Here is a 13,311-nt window from a genome sequence, read left to right on the forward strand (position 1 = left end):
CATCTATATAATCAATCAATTGTAACAGAATCATGTATCAATCAATAAATCAATAATACATAAATTACATAAATTCTTACATGGTATCAGAGCAGGTTTAGAACCTGATATTTTCGCTTCCCCGGCGGGCGGCCACCTCACCTTCGCTGCCCGCCGGACCTCAACCTAGTCCGCTAAGATTTTTTTTTTTACACATACCTCGCCGGGAAAACCAGCTCCACCGCAAGTGCTCCAAACCGCCTGCGACACTCCGGCATACACCTCCCCGGAAGTCCTCCGCGACACCACCGCAGCATCGAGACCCTGTGATCGTGCTCCTCCTTGGTGGCGTACGACTTTCCGAACTTGCTCTTAAAAAGGCTGAAGTGGTTTTCGTCGTTCAACTGGTGGTCCTCGCCGACGACCTGCCATTCTTTGACTTCGTAAGCAGGAAAGAGATACTGTCATGAGCAAGACCAACTTTAATAATGTATTTGTGAAAACAAACCTCTCAGAATCAACAACTGATGAGGATCTAAAGAATACATTTGGTGAATATGGAACAATTACTAGTGCGGTAGTGATGAGGGATGGTGCTGGAAAATCCAAGTGTTTTGGCTTTATCAATTTTGAAAATGCTGATGATGCCGCTAAAGCTGTTAAGGCTCTAAATGGTAAGACAGTTGCTGACAATGCCATGTTCACCACACACACGGCTGCACTCTCTCTCTCTCAAACAGATTCTCTCTCCCATGTGACCCACTCTCCCACTTATCCTTTTTCTTTCTTTTCCTTTGTTTTATATTTATTTTACTCCATTTGTTTTTGAAAAGCAACCGACACCTCCTCTGGTTTGCACACCCCTCCACCAATATTTTTATCTTTTTTTTTTTTTTTTTTTATCCATTATTTTATTTTTCTTTTATTTTTATTCTTAAACACCCCCAGCTTTAGGACCATCCGACCAGTCACTCCAATAAGAGAGTAGATAGATCTACACCATCTGCTATCACAGCTGTTTCCCATTTCTTCACTATACAAGTTGTATTTCTTTATTAAAAACACAAAACACAAAAAAAAAAAAAAAAAACAAAAAACAAATGCAGGAAATTTTTGGCCAGGATGCTTTTGATATGGATTCCAAAACATCCGAAGTGTTGCCAAATTTGTATAAAAAACAAAACAAAAAAAAATAAATAAATAAATCAATAAATAACATAAAATAAAATCATTTTCTTTTTTATTATCACTTTCTTTTTTATTATCACGTTTCCTTGGTGCTCTTGCCAAAATTCCAAATTTGCACAACAACCCATATTTTATTCATCTCAGGGATCACCCCCGATCACCATTTTCCACAAAAAAAAAAAAAAAAAAAAAAAAAAAAAAAAAAACAACCATAACAACAAACCAAACCACCACACCAAAAGAGTTGTTTTCTTTTCTGCAGACGGCCGCCAACCGACCTCACTTCTTCGCCTATTCCGCCGGTCTCTTCTTCTTGCCTCCGTCTTGGACGGCCCTTGACGGTGTTGCCTCTGGATTTCCCACGCCACCGAGCACATTTACTCCCTGCTCCTCCACTGCCGCATATGGCGGTCCTCCAAATCGGAACATCACGGTGGCCTTCCGCTTCAGCTCCTTGTTTTCTGCCCTTAGCACGCTTATCTCTGCTCGCGCATCCTTATACATGCGTTGGAGCAGAGCCAGCTGGGAGTTTAAATGCTGCACCTCATTTGTCCTACTCTGCAGCCGGTTCGACAAATTTGTGACCGCCGTCATGGTTTCCACGCATGACTTCAGAGTATACTGATTAGCCTCAATATCAGTTTGCATCGCCATTTTTTGCTCCACCGACCGCATCGGAAAGTTCAATGGAGCAAAACCAGAGGTGTTTGGTTGCGGTTCACTGGCCACCGCACCAGTTATTTCTCTTGTGGGCTCGTTCAGTTCTGGAAAGAGCGTGAGCAGGTTCTGGGTAACTGGACGGGAAGAAGAGGCCATGTTTTTGAGTTGCTAAGTGTTTCAGAGAAGGGTTGGTTTCCGGGTGTTTCAAGATTTGCAGAGACAAGCTCTCCGAGCGTTCAGAAGTTTCAGACTCGTATGCACAGCCTTCGCCTCAACCTTGTTTTAAATAGCCAGGGCCAGCCACGCGCATCGCGCGCCTCTTGCCACCACCCGACAAACGGGCACGCAAGCCAAGGCGCCCACGTGCCTCGCCATCATGTCCGGCACGTCTTTTGATGAATTGGGCACGCCTTTTGATGGCACGCCTTTTGAAAAATTGGGCACACCTTTTGAGGGTGCAACTTTTACAACGGTCCGACATGACCCTATAAACTGTCCCGACATTTGATTCCGGTTAGCTTTTTCAAGGGTCCGACAAGACTCTGTAAACTGTCCCGACATTGATTCCGGTTAGCTCCTTTATGGGTCCGACAAGACTCTGTAAACTGTCCCGACATTAATTCCGGTTAGTTTCTACAAGGGTCCGACAAGACTCTGTAAACTGTCCCGACATAGATTCCGGTTAGTTTCTACAAGGGTCCGACAAGACTCTGTAAACTGTCCCGACATTGATTCCGGTTAGCTCCTTCAAGGGTCCGACAAGACTCTGTAAACTGTCCCGACATTGATTCCGGTTAGTTTCTACAAGGGTCCGACAAGACTCTGTAAACTGTCCCGACATAGATTCCGGTTAGTTTCTACAAGGGTCCGACAAGACTCCGTAAACTGTCTTCTACAACGGTCCGACATGACCCCATAAACTGTCTTCTACAACGGTCCAACATGACCCCATAAACTGTCTTCTACAACGGTCCGACATGACCCCATAAACTGTCTTCTACAACGGTCCAACATGACCCCATAAACTGTCTTCTACAACGGTCCGACATGACCCCATAAACTGTCTTCTACAACGGTCCGACATGACCCCATAAACTGTCCTCTACACCGTTATGGCACCACCATCCAGTGTCCTCTACCACGTTATGGCACCCCCTTTCAGTATCTTCACCAACGGTCTGACACGACCATACAGTGTCTCCTATCTTTTTTTTTATTTTTATTTTTATGTATTTTCTTGTTTATTTTTATGTATTTTCTTGTTTTGTTCCTCTCTTCAAACTCAAGTTGTTTAGTTTCTATCCTCCTTGAGTTTGCGGGGGGCTGTTAGAATTTACCATCACCTACCACACACTTACCATCACCTACCACACACTCACCTACTACACTCACCTACTCCTCACCTACCACCACCTAACCTACATCTATATAATCAATCAATTGTAACAGAATCATGTATCAATCAATAAATCAATAATACATAAATTACATAAATTCTTACACATCTCTATCAAACTAGTTTTATACCTGTGCTATGCACGGATCACTTTTGAAATTTAATGCATGTAAATGTAGAATGAAGAAGGTTAAAGTATTGATATACACATTCACAACATGTATTATGCACCTCTACCACATGATTTATTAAAGCTGTTATAGTTTGCGACTGTCCTCAATCAATTTGTAAGATATTTAATCGATAGATTGAGAGAGAGGAGAGAGATTCATGGATTAAGCAAAATAAATAAAATTTTCAATGTACCATACATAACTCAAGCAAAAAAGTGTAAAATATGTCATCTTCATTGTTAATTTGAAAGCTCGGCCCAAAAATATATATAATAATTAATTAGTTTTTAAGCATGCCAAAAGTTCATCAAATAAGCATTCTTAATTATTGGTGTCACATGGAATTTTAGTCAATATCAATTTGAGTCACTCTACACAATCTAATAAATAAGCATTCTTGTTCATCTTAACCATAAAATGATTCAGTGAGCTATTATAGACAGTGGATACAAAGTTTGACATTGGAATGAAATTATCCAAACCAAAAATGCACATGACAAAATTTCTGAACTGGTATTTCACAAACTGTTACTTCACTTAAAATTGAAACCATTCTCATTTAATCCAATCAAACAATAACAAATCAGAAAAAAGTTGCATATCGGAACACAACAGATGCATCCTAACCTAGGGACCAAGGCAATACTCCAAAAATGTGTGAGTTAAGCTAAGACTTACAAACAGTACTCATTCTAAAAAATTTATAACCTTTATCAGGTCTTTTTAAGGGAAAAAATAAAATAAAATTATAAATCAACAAAAATGACATTTATAACAGAGAAATCATACCTTGTTTATGTTGACTGGTGCATATGAGCCACATAGCAACAAAAGTAATAACAACAAACAATAAAAAAAAATATTAAAAAAAATCCCAAATTAACGAAACAAATCATTATAGAATAAAAAATGAAAATGAAAAAATAGTTACAAAAAGAATTCACCAGAGAGAGAGCATCTATGAATGAACACTGGAAAGTGTTTGGGTGTGCAACCCCTCAAGGGTTGCACACCATAAGCAAGGGTTATGCAAGTTTGCATAAGTTCTCACAAAAATACGCAAGTTATCTTTCAAAATCACGTAAGCCAACCCGTAAAAATTTGAGAAATCACAACTTGGCGTAAGTTTTTACAAACATACGTAAGTCACCTCACAAAATCGCGTAACTTAAACACAAATTCACGTAAGTTAACCCATAAAAATTTGAAAAATCAAAAATTAGCGTAAGTTCTCACAAACATACATAAATCACCTCACAAAATCGCGTAACTTAACACAAATTCGAGCAAGTTAATCCATAAAACGTGTCGTAAGTTCTCACAAAATGTGTAACTTAAGTCACAAAAATACGCAAGTAAATTGCATACCATATGCCTTACACACTCAAGAATTATCCATGTAGCAATGGAGGCTCATCTATGAATATTGAAAAATTACGTTCATGTTGGGTTTAGAAAAAGAGAAAAAATTTACGTGTTTCCCAACAAAGTTAACTATTGAGAAATCAATAGCCTCATAACATTGAGTAGCTCTTGCTTAACTTTAGCTATGACCGATGAAATCCTCCATTTCCCATGATAGTAATTTATAGTAATATTTTCCTCTCCGCAACTCTTTCACATATTACTCTCCATCAAAATATAAATAAATGTGAAAAATTAAAGGTTGCATTACATGAAGGGAAGATGCAAAATTATAAACTGTGAGAAAAGGAAGAGATGATTTAGAAGAAAATAAATAGCAAAAGACAAAAATTAAGAGACATGTTAAGTAGGACACATGGCATGCTATGAGATGAACACATGGCTCACTTCTAGACTCTCTAATGTAAAGTCACCACTTATATTGTATATGATATGACTAATCTCAACAAAATATATCAAAATATTGACCTTAATTGGTGCTATCACCCAATTTTTCATGAATGCATTGTTACAAACTATATCCCGTCTTATACTGACAATGACCGTTCCTAGAATCCTTATCAATAACAATTTGTTTTTTATTTTTTTATAAATAGTTTGTGTTCTTAAATATCCAAATCCATTTTGATGAAGAATGGGCAGCACTAAGAGAGTTGCTCTTTGAGACAAAGATGGCATTCTGAGAGAGAGAGAGAGAGAGAGAGAGGTTACTTGCCCCATAAAAACCTCCTAGCTGATTATCCAACTTCTTGGGAACACCAAATTTAGTATTTAGTTGAAGATTAAGTATGAGCAGGTTAGACGGGTTTCTTTAGGACAATCTCATTCCATTCAATGTTTAAACCTATCTCCAAGGCGAAGTGAGTAAACAAAGAACCATCTTGCAGCCGCCTAATTCTATCACAATGACTGAGCAAATACGCCTTGGCCTTCTCATGATCTCATCTAATAGATAATGCTAGAGAAAACAACAGAGGTAGATACCTCAGGGCTTGGGCTGCATTAAGCCCACTGGAGTTAAAAAAAAAAAAAAAAAAAAAAAAAAGGCAAGAGACCTAAGCACCCATAGGAGAGTAGTAGAGATTTGCAGGGCAGTCGTTGCACTTCACAGGTAACACCTCAGGGAATGAGCTGTGCGTACTTCATCATCCCGTGTTGCCACTACAGATAGCACCGCTATCCATCACTCTAAAAGACATGTACAACTTGAATGCTATTGGGTTGTAACTTGTAAGAGTAATTTTTCCACCTCTATACACAGACAATAAATTATCTTTATAAGGACTGTTCATCAAATACCTCGTATGTGAGTGCATCAGCCAATCCATGAATGCGATCAATGCGCACAGTCTTGCCAAAGAGCTTAGAAAAGGTGGGATCACCATGCAGAGACTCCAGTGCGACACTGATGCTGCATCCATCCTCCCCTAGTGAGTTGACAAACCCTTGCATGCAAGAAGTTGCTCCAGCACCCCTCTTATCACATGTTCTTACACAAACCATGTCTCCAGGAGAAAGTGTAGTGGGCGGTAACCTGTGATTTCCCTCTACCCTGAACAGTACCAAATGCATTCCACCTAATCCTGTACGCAAAACTTGTGTCTTTAGATATTTAATTTAACTATTAGACTGGACTGACCACAAAAGGGGACAAACAATTCCGAAGAAGATTATATGTTTGGTATGTCATGTAGAGCCATCAATTTTCAAGTTTGAAAGCAGATTAGTTACATGACCTGTAAATGTGCTAACTGCATTCAAATTGCAGATGGTATCACAGAGTTCTTGCTCTGCCTGGCCATGGCTAACCAAGAATTCAATTGGCTTTGTTGAATCTGTACTCTTGTCAGGTGTAGGAACCGCGTTCAACTCTTCCTGAGTAAACTCCAACTCAGCATCCCTTTCTATTCGAAGTAGATCTGACATCCACTTTGTAAAATCATCAATCCTGCTCTGAATAGCTTTAGCCTTCTCCATGTCCATCCCTAAACCATGGTGTACAGTCTTTGTCTGTGAAATCTTCCGTGCAATGGCTCTATGCTGAGCTGTAAATGCACCATGTGCAACCAAGCCTTAGGTAGAGCTCAATACATGTATATATGTATATATATATATATATATATAAATATTAGTGGTTAGCACAAGCGACGTTCAATTCAAATAAGTAAAAACAAAACAAAAAAATGGTAACACTATTCCTCCTCAAACTTAAGGTTTAATTTCAAGTCTTCCCACCCTCAAATATAGCATAAAGAGAGACAAAGGCTTCAGGCTTTGGTTTATATAATAGTATAGATAGTATAAGCAGACTGGACTAGAAAAAATTAGAGAGAACCTGAATGGGCGAGTTCTTTGAGCAGCTTCCACGATTCAGCATCGCGCCAATCGTGGATCAACGATTTGTTCTGGAGGTCCTGGAGGACGTCTCTCAACTCCCTCTGGAAGTGATCAAAGAGAGTGGGATAATGGGTGCAGGCCTTCAAGCAGACGGATTCAAGGCCAAGGGGCATGGGGACAGCAGTGAGGTAAGGCTGAGCCTGGATTACGAAAGTGAGACCCGGCCCCATTCGCTGTCTGACCTCAGAAAACTCCCCTTGAACCTCCGCTAGAGCGAAATCCGATGCCATGGCTTTCATCCCCTGGCATATCCACATCACAACGCATTTCCCCAAATCCCTTCGCCCCAGTGGGTCTCCATTCTGATACAGACCACGCACGTTTACTGTCCTGTTTTTGTTCACCTCTGTGGCTGGCTGTGACTGCTTCTGCTTTTGCTTCTGCTCCTGCTTCTGCTTCTGCTGCTGCTTCGTAGATGCAGCCGTAATAATGTTGCTGCTGGAGGTACTGCTCTTGAGGTTCCTGTTGGAAGAAGCAGCACTGCTAATTCTGGTCTTGAGGCCCCTTTTTCTTGTGGCTGTGGTCGTTGTTGTCTTGGTGCCATATTGTTGGAATCGGAATGTGGTTGAGAGAGTATAATCACAAAAGAAGCTTCGATGATTGTCACTGCCGAACAAGGAAATGGACCTAAAAGAAGAAGGACTGGACCTGGACCTGGACCTGGACGCATGATTATGATGATGCCGACGGAGATTCAGGCTTGGTGAGTTAAGAGCCAAGGTCGAGATACCACCGCAGAGAAAGCACGATCCTTCCATTTCAGTCCAACCTTGCAGGCTTGGAGCTTTAGGCCTCCCCTCATCCAACTTCGATTCACCGAATATGCACCCGCACCTCCGCCTCCACTATGCAGAATCCATCTTGTCTGCTTCCGAACGAAAGAAGGCCACTTACGAAACGGGAGATCCTAATTCGTTTTATGATTGGGGGGTTTACGATTTTTTCCTACTTTTTTGTTCTTGTTTGGGTGACGTGTTTAATTGCTGTTCGTTTCTTCTATGCAGCGAACACGTTTTTGTTTGTGGTGCACACGGGCCAAACTGGGAACCAAATTACAAGTTGCAAACGTCTTGATTACAAGTTGCAAATGTTTTGGGATCGTTGGGCGTGGTTTGGAAGTTTTATTCGGAGTCAGTTAGACTGGGTTAGATTAGAGCATTTTCAACCATGCATTTTTTTTCATTCCACTTGAGTAAAAATTTAATTTAATATGAAGTGTTTAAATGAAAGATTTTGAACTTTTATCAAAATATCGGTCGATTGGCCAGTGTACTTTTTTTCATAAATTTTTGTCTAAAAGTGGTGTTAGTAAACATTATGATAACTTCCAATCGACAGGAATTAAACAATAATTTTAACTAAACAATCAAATAAGAACAATCAAACAATTATAGAATTTGTTCAAATGTCTCAAAAGAATGAGGACTTCTTTGGAACAACTGAAAGTTACAAACCAAACAAGTAATTCTAAGTTGAAACTACTAAAGTTCACAAAAAGTTTATAAGGTTACGAATTATGGAAGAAACTACTCCTAAACTAAGAAAGCTACTCCTAGATTATCCTAAGTCTAAACTAGTTCTTTGTGTTGTTGATGATGTCCTCTCTCTCTGCAAATTTTTTACCTTTATACTTCTCATTTCTCACGCCCTCATGATCTCCTCAATCTACAACTGCTGCTGTGTGACTGCTACAACTGCTTCCTGGCTACTAGGCCTTCCAATCACCTTAGACCTTCATTTCAGTCAGTCGAACTACCCCTTCTTCGAGTTATCACGTGCCTACAAGCCTTTCTAACCTTCTCTCGACAGAGAAAGACTCCCACTTGAAGGACTACCCACTAAGTCCATACTTCCTCTTGAAGTACTGCCCACTGAGTCCATGATCACTGCTAGTAACTGCTCCATCACCAGCACTGTTTAATGCACATTTATCAATCTCTCTCATATCGCTTACCCTCTTTCACAACTGTTGAATCATCACTTGATTTTGCCACATGTTGTATCCTAACTGGTCCACTTGTCGACAGGAACCAGCAAAAATGGGCACGAACAATGCCCCCTTGTTTAAATTGAATAAATGTAAAGTGTTTTCAACTTAAACAAAATTGCTTATTTGGGCCAAAAATAAAGACTTACTCTGCCTTTATATGAAATGTATTGCCTTGTATACATTTATCAACTTCCTTTAAAAGTCTCCCACATGGTTGGATAATATCTCTTAAGATACTTCACATTTATATTCCTCCTATGTGGCTGCCTCTTCAAAGATTTCAATTGATATACACCTCCCTTAAGGACCTTATGGACCCTAAGGGGGCCTTCCCAATTTGGTGACCACTTGCCAAACTCAGGATCTTTTATTCCCAATAGCAAGATAGTTTTCCACACTAAATCAACTTCCCCAAAAAGTTTTAACTTGACCTTCTTGTTATAAACTCTCTCAACCTTCTTTTTCTGAGCCATCATACAATCAAGGGCATAAATCCTTTTGCACTTTACATCTTGCAACTCTATAAACATGGCCTCTACATACTCATCAACAGGAATATCATAATGCTTAGCTACCCTACTAGGCTTTACTGTCACCTCTAAGAGTAGAACTGCAGCATGACCATAAACTAACTCATAAGAATATGCTTGAATGCTATCCCTCTTTAAATTCCTGTAGGCCCACAAAACCTCAGATAAGAAGTCATGTCAATCTCTTGTATTGTCTCCTATCACTTTACTTAGTGTCACTTTGATTGTTTTGTTTGATGACTCTGCTTGCCCATTTGTTTGGGCATAATATAGAGATGAGTTCAACATTTGAATGTCATACTCTTTGGCAAACCCCATCACTTCATCACCATTAAACGCTTTCCCTTAATCGACAGTAATTGTTTGTAGCAAGACAAACCTATGCACTATGTGTTTTTTGATAAAATCAATCACATGAGATTGATTCACCACTTGTAATGGGACTGCTTCTACCCACTTAGTAAAATAATATGTAGCCACTAATATGAATGCATGTTGTTTTAAGGATGGTGAAAATATCTGGCTAATTAAATCCATTGCCCAACCCCTAAATGGCCAAGGTTTGACAATTGAGTGCAAATCCCTACCTGAAACTTTTTGCACATTACCATGCCTTTGGCACTGCTGGTACCCCTTTGCATAATCAATGCAATCTTTCCTTATAGAGGGCCAAAAATACCTATGCCTTTTGATCAGCTATCTCATCTTCTCTCCTGCTTTATGAGCACCACAAATACCCTCATGGACTTCTGCCATGACCTGTATCTGTTCTAATCCTCTAATACATATCAATGTCAACCCATCTTGGGTTCTTCTGAACAAGTCATCTCCTATAATTACATAATTCATAGCCTGATACTTTATCCTTTTATCCACTTTTGTTTCTGGGTCACTCAAATACTTGATCAGAGGTGACCTCCAATCATCCTCTAACACCTACTGATACTGACAAGCCTTGCAATTGTCGACACCTAACACAAGGCATTATCCTCTTCTGAATCTTAACTATCCTTTCTTGGAAACCCTTTGGAATTCTAAAACCAGAGGCTGTCTGGGTCATCTTGTTGGCCTTCCTATTCTCAAGTCTAAACATGTGTTCAAACTTTACTGTCTCAAATTCTTTGACCACACTACAACATATAAGAGTTTTAGAAGCCAAATGTTTTGATCTCTAAAAGTGAAAATTTTGTTGCAAAAGACATTTAGCGACCAATTTCTATCATCGTGAGGATAGCCACAGAAGGTTGTCCCGAAAAATAAAAAACAAGGCTTTGAGGGACAAAATGTTAAAAATATCACTAATAAATAAACTTTTATAGACAAAATATTTGGTCTCAAAATAATTTATTTTTTGAGACAAAAAATTTGGTCCGAAAAGAATAATAATCCATCACTAATGTCTAATTTTCATTGCTAAAAATATAATAACGACACTTTTTGTAACAAAAATATTTGATCCATAAAAATAATTTTACCCTTAAATTTTGGTCTCCAAAACCTTAATTTTTTGTAGTGCCAACTGCAACACTTGTTCTAAATACTCTCCAAGCACTGCATTATTTCACTTATATTGACCTATCACCTGCCTTATCACCAACTGTGAATCCCCAAACACTTTCAAGTATGGAATTCTCAGACTCCTTGCCAACTCCAAACCAATAATCAAGGCTTCATACTCTGCTTGATTATTTGACAATACTTGAGTCTCATCCAACTAGAAAGAAAACTAAAACATCTATCCTTGGGGTGAAACCAACACCACCCCAGCACCAACACCCTTTTCAGTCTTTGAGCCATCAAAAATTAATCTCCATGGCATTCTTTCAACTGAGAATACTTCATATAAATTTGCCTCGACAAGGCTACATGAGTGCTCTGCCAAAAAATCTGCTAATGGTTGGCTTTTCACAGCTTTTTGAGGTACATACTTGAAGCAATATTCAATTAAGGCCAATAACCATTTTCCCTGTCTTCCTCTTTAAATTGGCCTTGACAACATGTATTTTATTACATCAATCTGAGCAATCACATTAACCTCTATAGGTAGCATTTAATGCCTCAATTTGATGGCTGCAAAATAAAAGGCAAAACAAAACTTTTCAACAGAGATGTACCTAGTCTCTGCCTCATTCAATTTCTTACTTAAGTAATACACAGCTTGCTCACAACCCTCCTAATTATCCTGAGCCAATAAACAACCAATCGACTATTCTCCTACTGAAATATATAGCTTTAACGGGTGGCATCAAGACTGGAGGTTTAAACAAATAGTCTTTAATTGCATCAAATGTTCTTTGATGCTCACTTTCCCATCTAAAATCTTTATCAGATCTTAATTTTAGCAAAGGAGAAAAAAAATAAAGTTTTCTCTGCCAAATTGGCAATGAATCTCCTTAAAAAATTTATCTTGGGTTGCTTTAATAGCTTTAGCCTTATTTATGTCCACCTCTATCTCCTTCTAATGGACCAAAAAACCCAAATTACCTACATACACTCCAAAAGCACAGTTCAAGGGGTTCATCTTTAGTTGGTATTTCCTCATCCTTTGAAACACCTGTCGAAGATGGTCCAAATGCTCCTCAAATTTGTTAGACTTAATTGCCACATCATCAATATACACCTCCAAAAATTTCCCAATTAGATCATGAAAAATAGAATTCATAGCCCTCTAATAAGTGGCACTTGTATTCTTAAGCCCAAAAGGCATTACTACCCACTCAAAGGTTCTTGAAGCCCCTAGGCACCTAAATGCAGTCTTATTAACATCATCTGGGCTAAAAAAGATCTTATTATACCCAGCATGGCCATCCATGAATGACAAGATTTTATGTTTTGCAGCTGAATCTACTAACAAGTCTACAACTGGCATGGGATACTCATCTTTAGGTGTGGCCATATTCAAGTTCCTAAAATCAATACACACTCTAATTTTGCCATTTTTCTTAAAAACTTGAACTATATTTGATAGCCATACCACATACCTAGTGTAGTTTGCTTTTCGTGCTCCTTTCGGATACGACTAGCTCTACAGTTCGAACTCTCGTGGTTCTGAATCTGATTCCACAAGTGCAATGTGAAATAGATGAACATAAATGAGTCCAAACCCAAAATTCTTTTGGAAAATCAATTTTGAATCAAAATGCCAAAAATGGACTGCTTTGCTAGATTATAAAGTTGCCACCTAAATATTTTTGGGAAAGTTAGGAAATTCATGACTCGTGCCAAAGGCCACTTATCTGTCATCACCAAAGTGTCTCGGCTTGAGAACTTAAGTATGAGAGGGGAAGGTCATGAATTGAGTACCCTACTCACCCGATCAAAGATCGGTCTCTACAAATCATGATGTGATTCTTATTTACATTATATGCTCTTGTTCCGATTTTTAGGCTATTTTTATTATGTAACGCACACAAGTATAGACTAATTTGCAAAAGTTGGAATGCTTTGATTTCGTGTTTGTTTTGAAAGGTGTTTTGAATATGTACCACTCAAAAAAGTGATCTCATATGGACATTAATCAAATTATCCTAACGTAAGCAATTAGCCTCCATCTATAGGCATTCAAACAGGTAT

General features: G+C 38.8%; 1 protein-coding gene across 2 annotated transcripts in view; it reads right to left on the reverse strand.

Moving 5' to 3' along the window:
- LOC114290042 (P-loop containing nucleoside triphosphate hydrolases superfamily protein) overlaps positions 1 to 8,237 on the reverse strand; it is a 41,388-nt gene extending 33,151 nt beyond the window's left edge. For both annotated transcript variants that reach the window (XM_028233919.2, XM_028233918.2), the window contains exons 1-3: positions 7,157 to 8,237; positions 6,558 to 6,866; positions 6,121 to 6,404 (exon numbers count right to left, since the gene is read on the reverse strand). In XM_028233919.2, the coding sequence (XP_028089720.2) occupies positions 6,121 to 6,404; positions 6,558 to 6,866; positions 7,157 to 7,976 (1,413 nt within the window). In that variant the 5' untranslated portion in view covers positions 7,977 to 8,237. The remainder of the gene's footprint in view (positions 1 to 6,120; positions 6,405 to 6,557; positions 6,867 to 7,156) is intronic.
- Positions 8,238 to 13,311: the final 5,074 nt, after the last annotated feature.

This window comes from Camellia sinensis, chromosome 1 (assembly GCF_055761805.1).
Source record: "Camellia sinensis isolate YWXY chromosome 1, ASM5576180v1, whole genome shotgun sequence".
Lineage (NCBI taxonomy): Eukaryota > Viridiplantae > Streptophyta > Magnoliopsida > Ericales > Theaceae > Camellia > Camellia sinensis.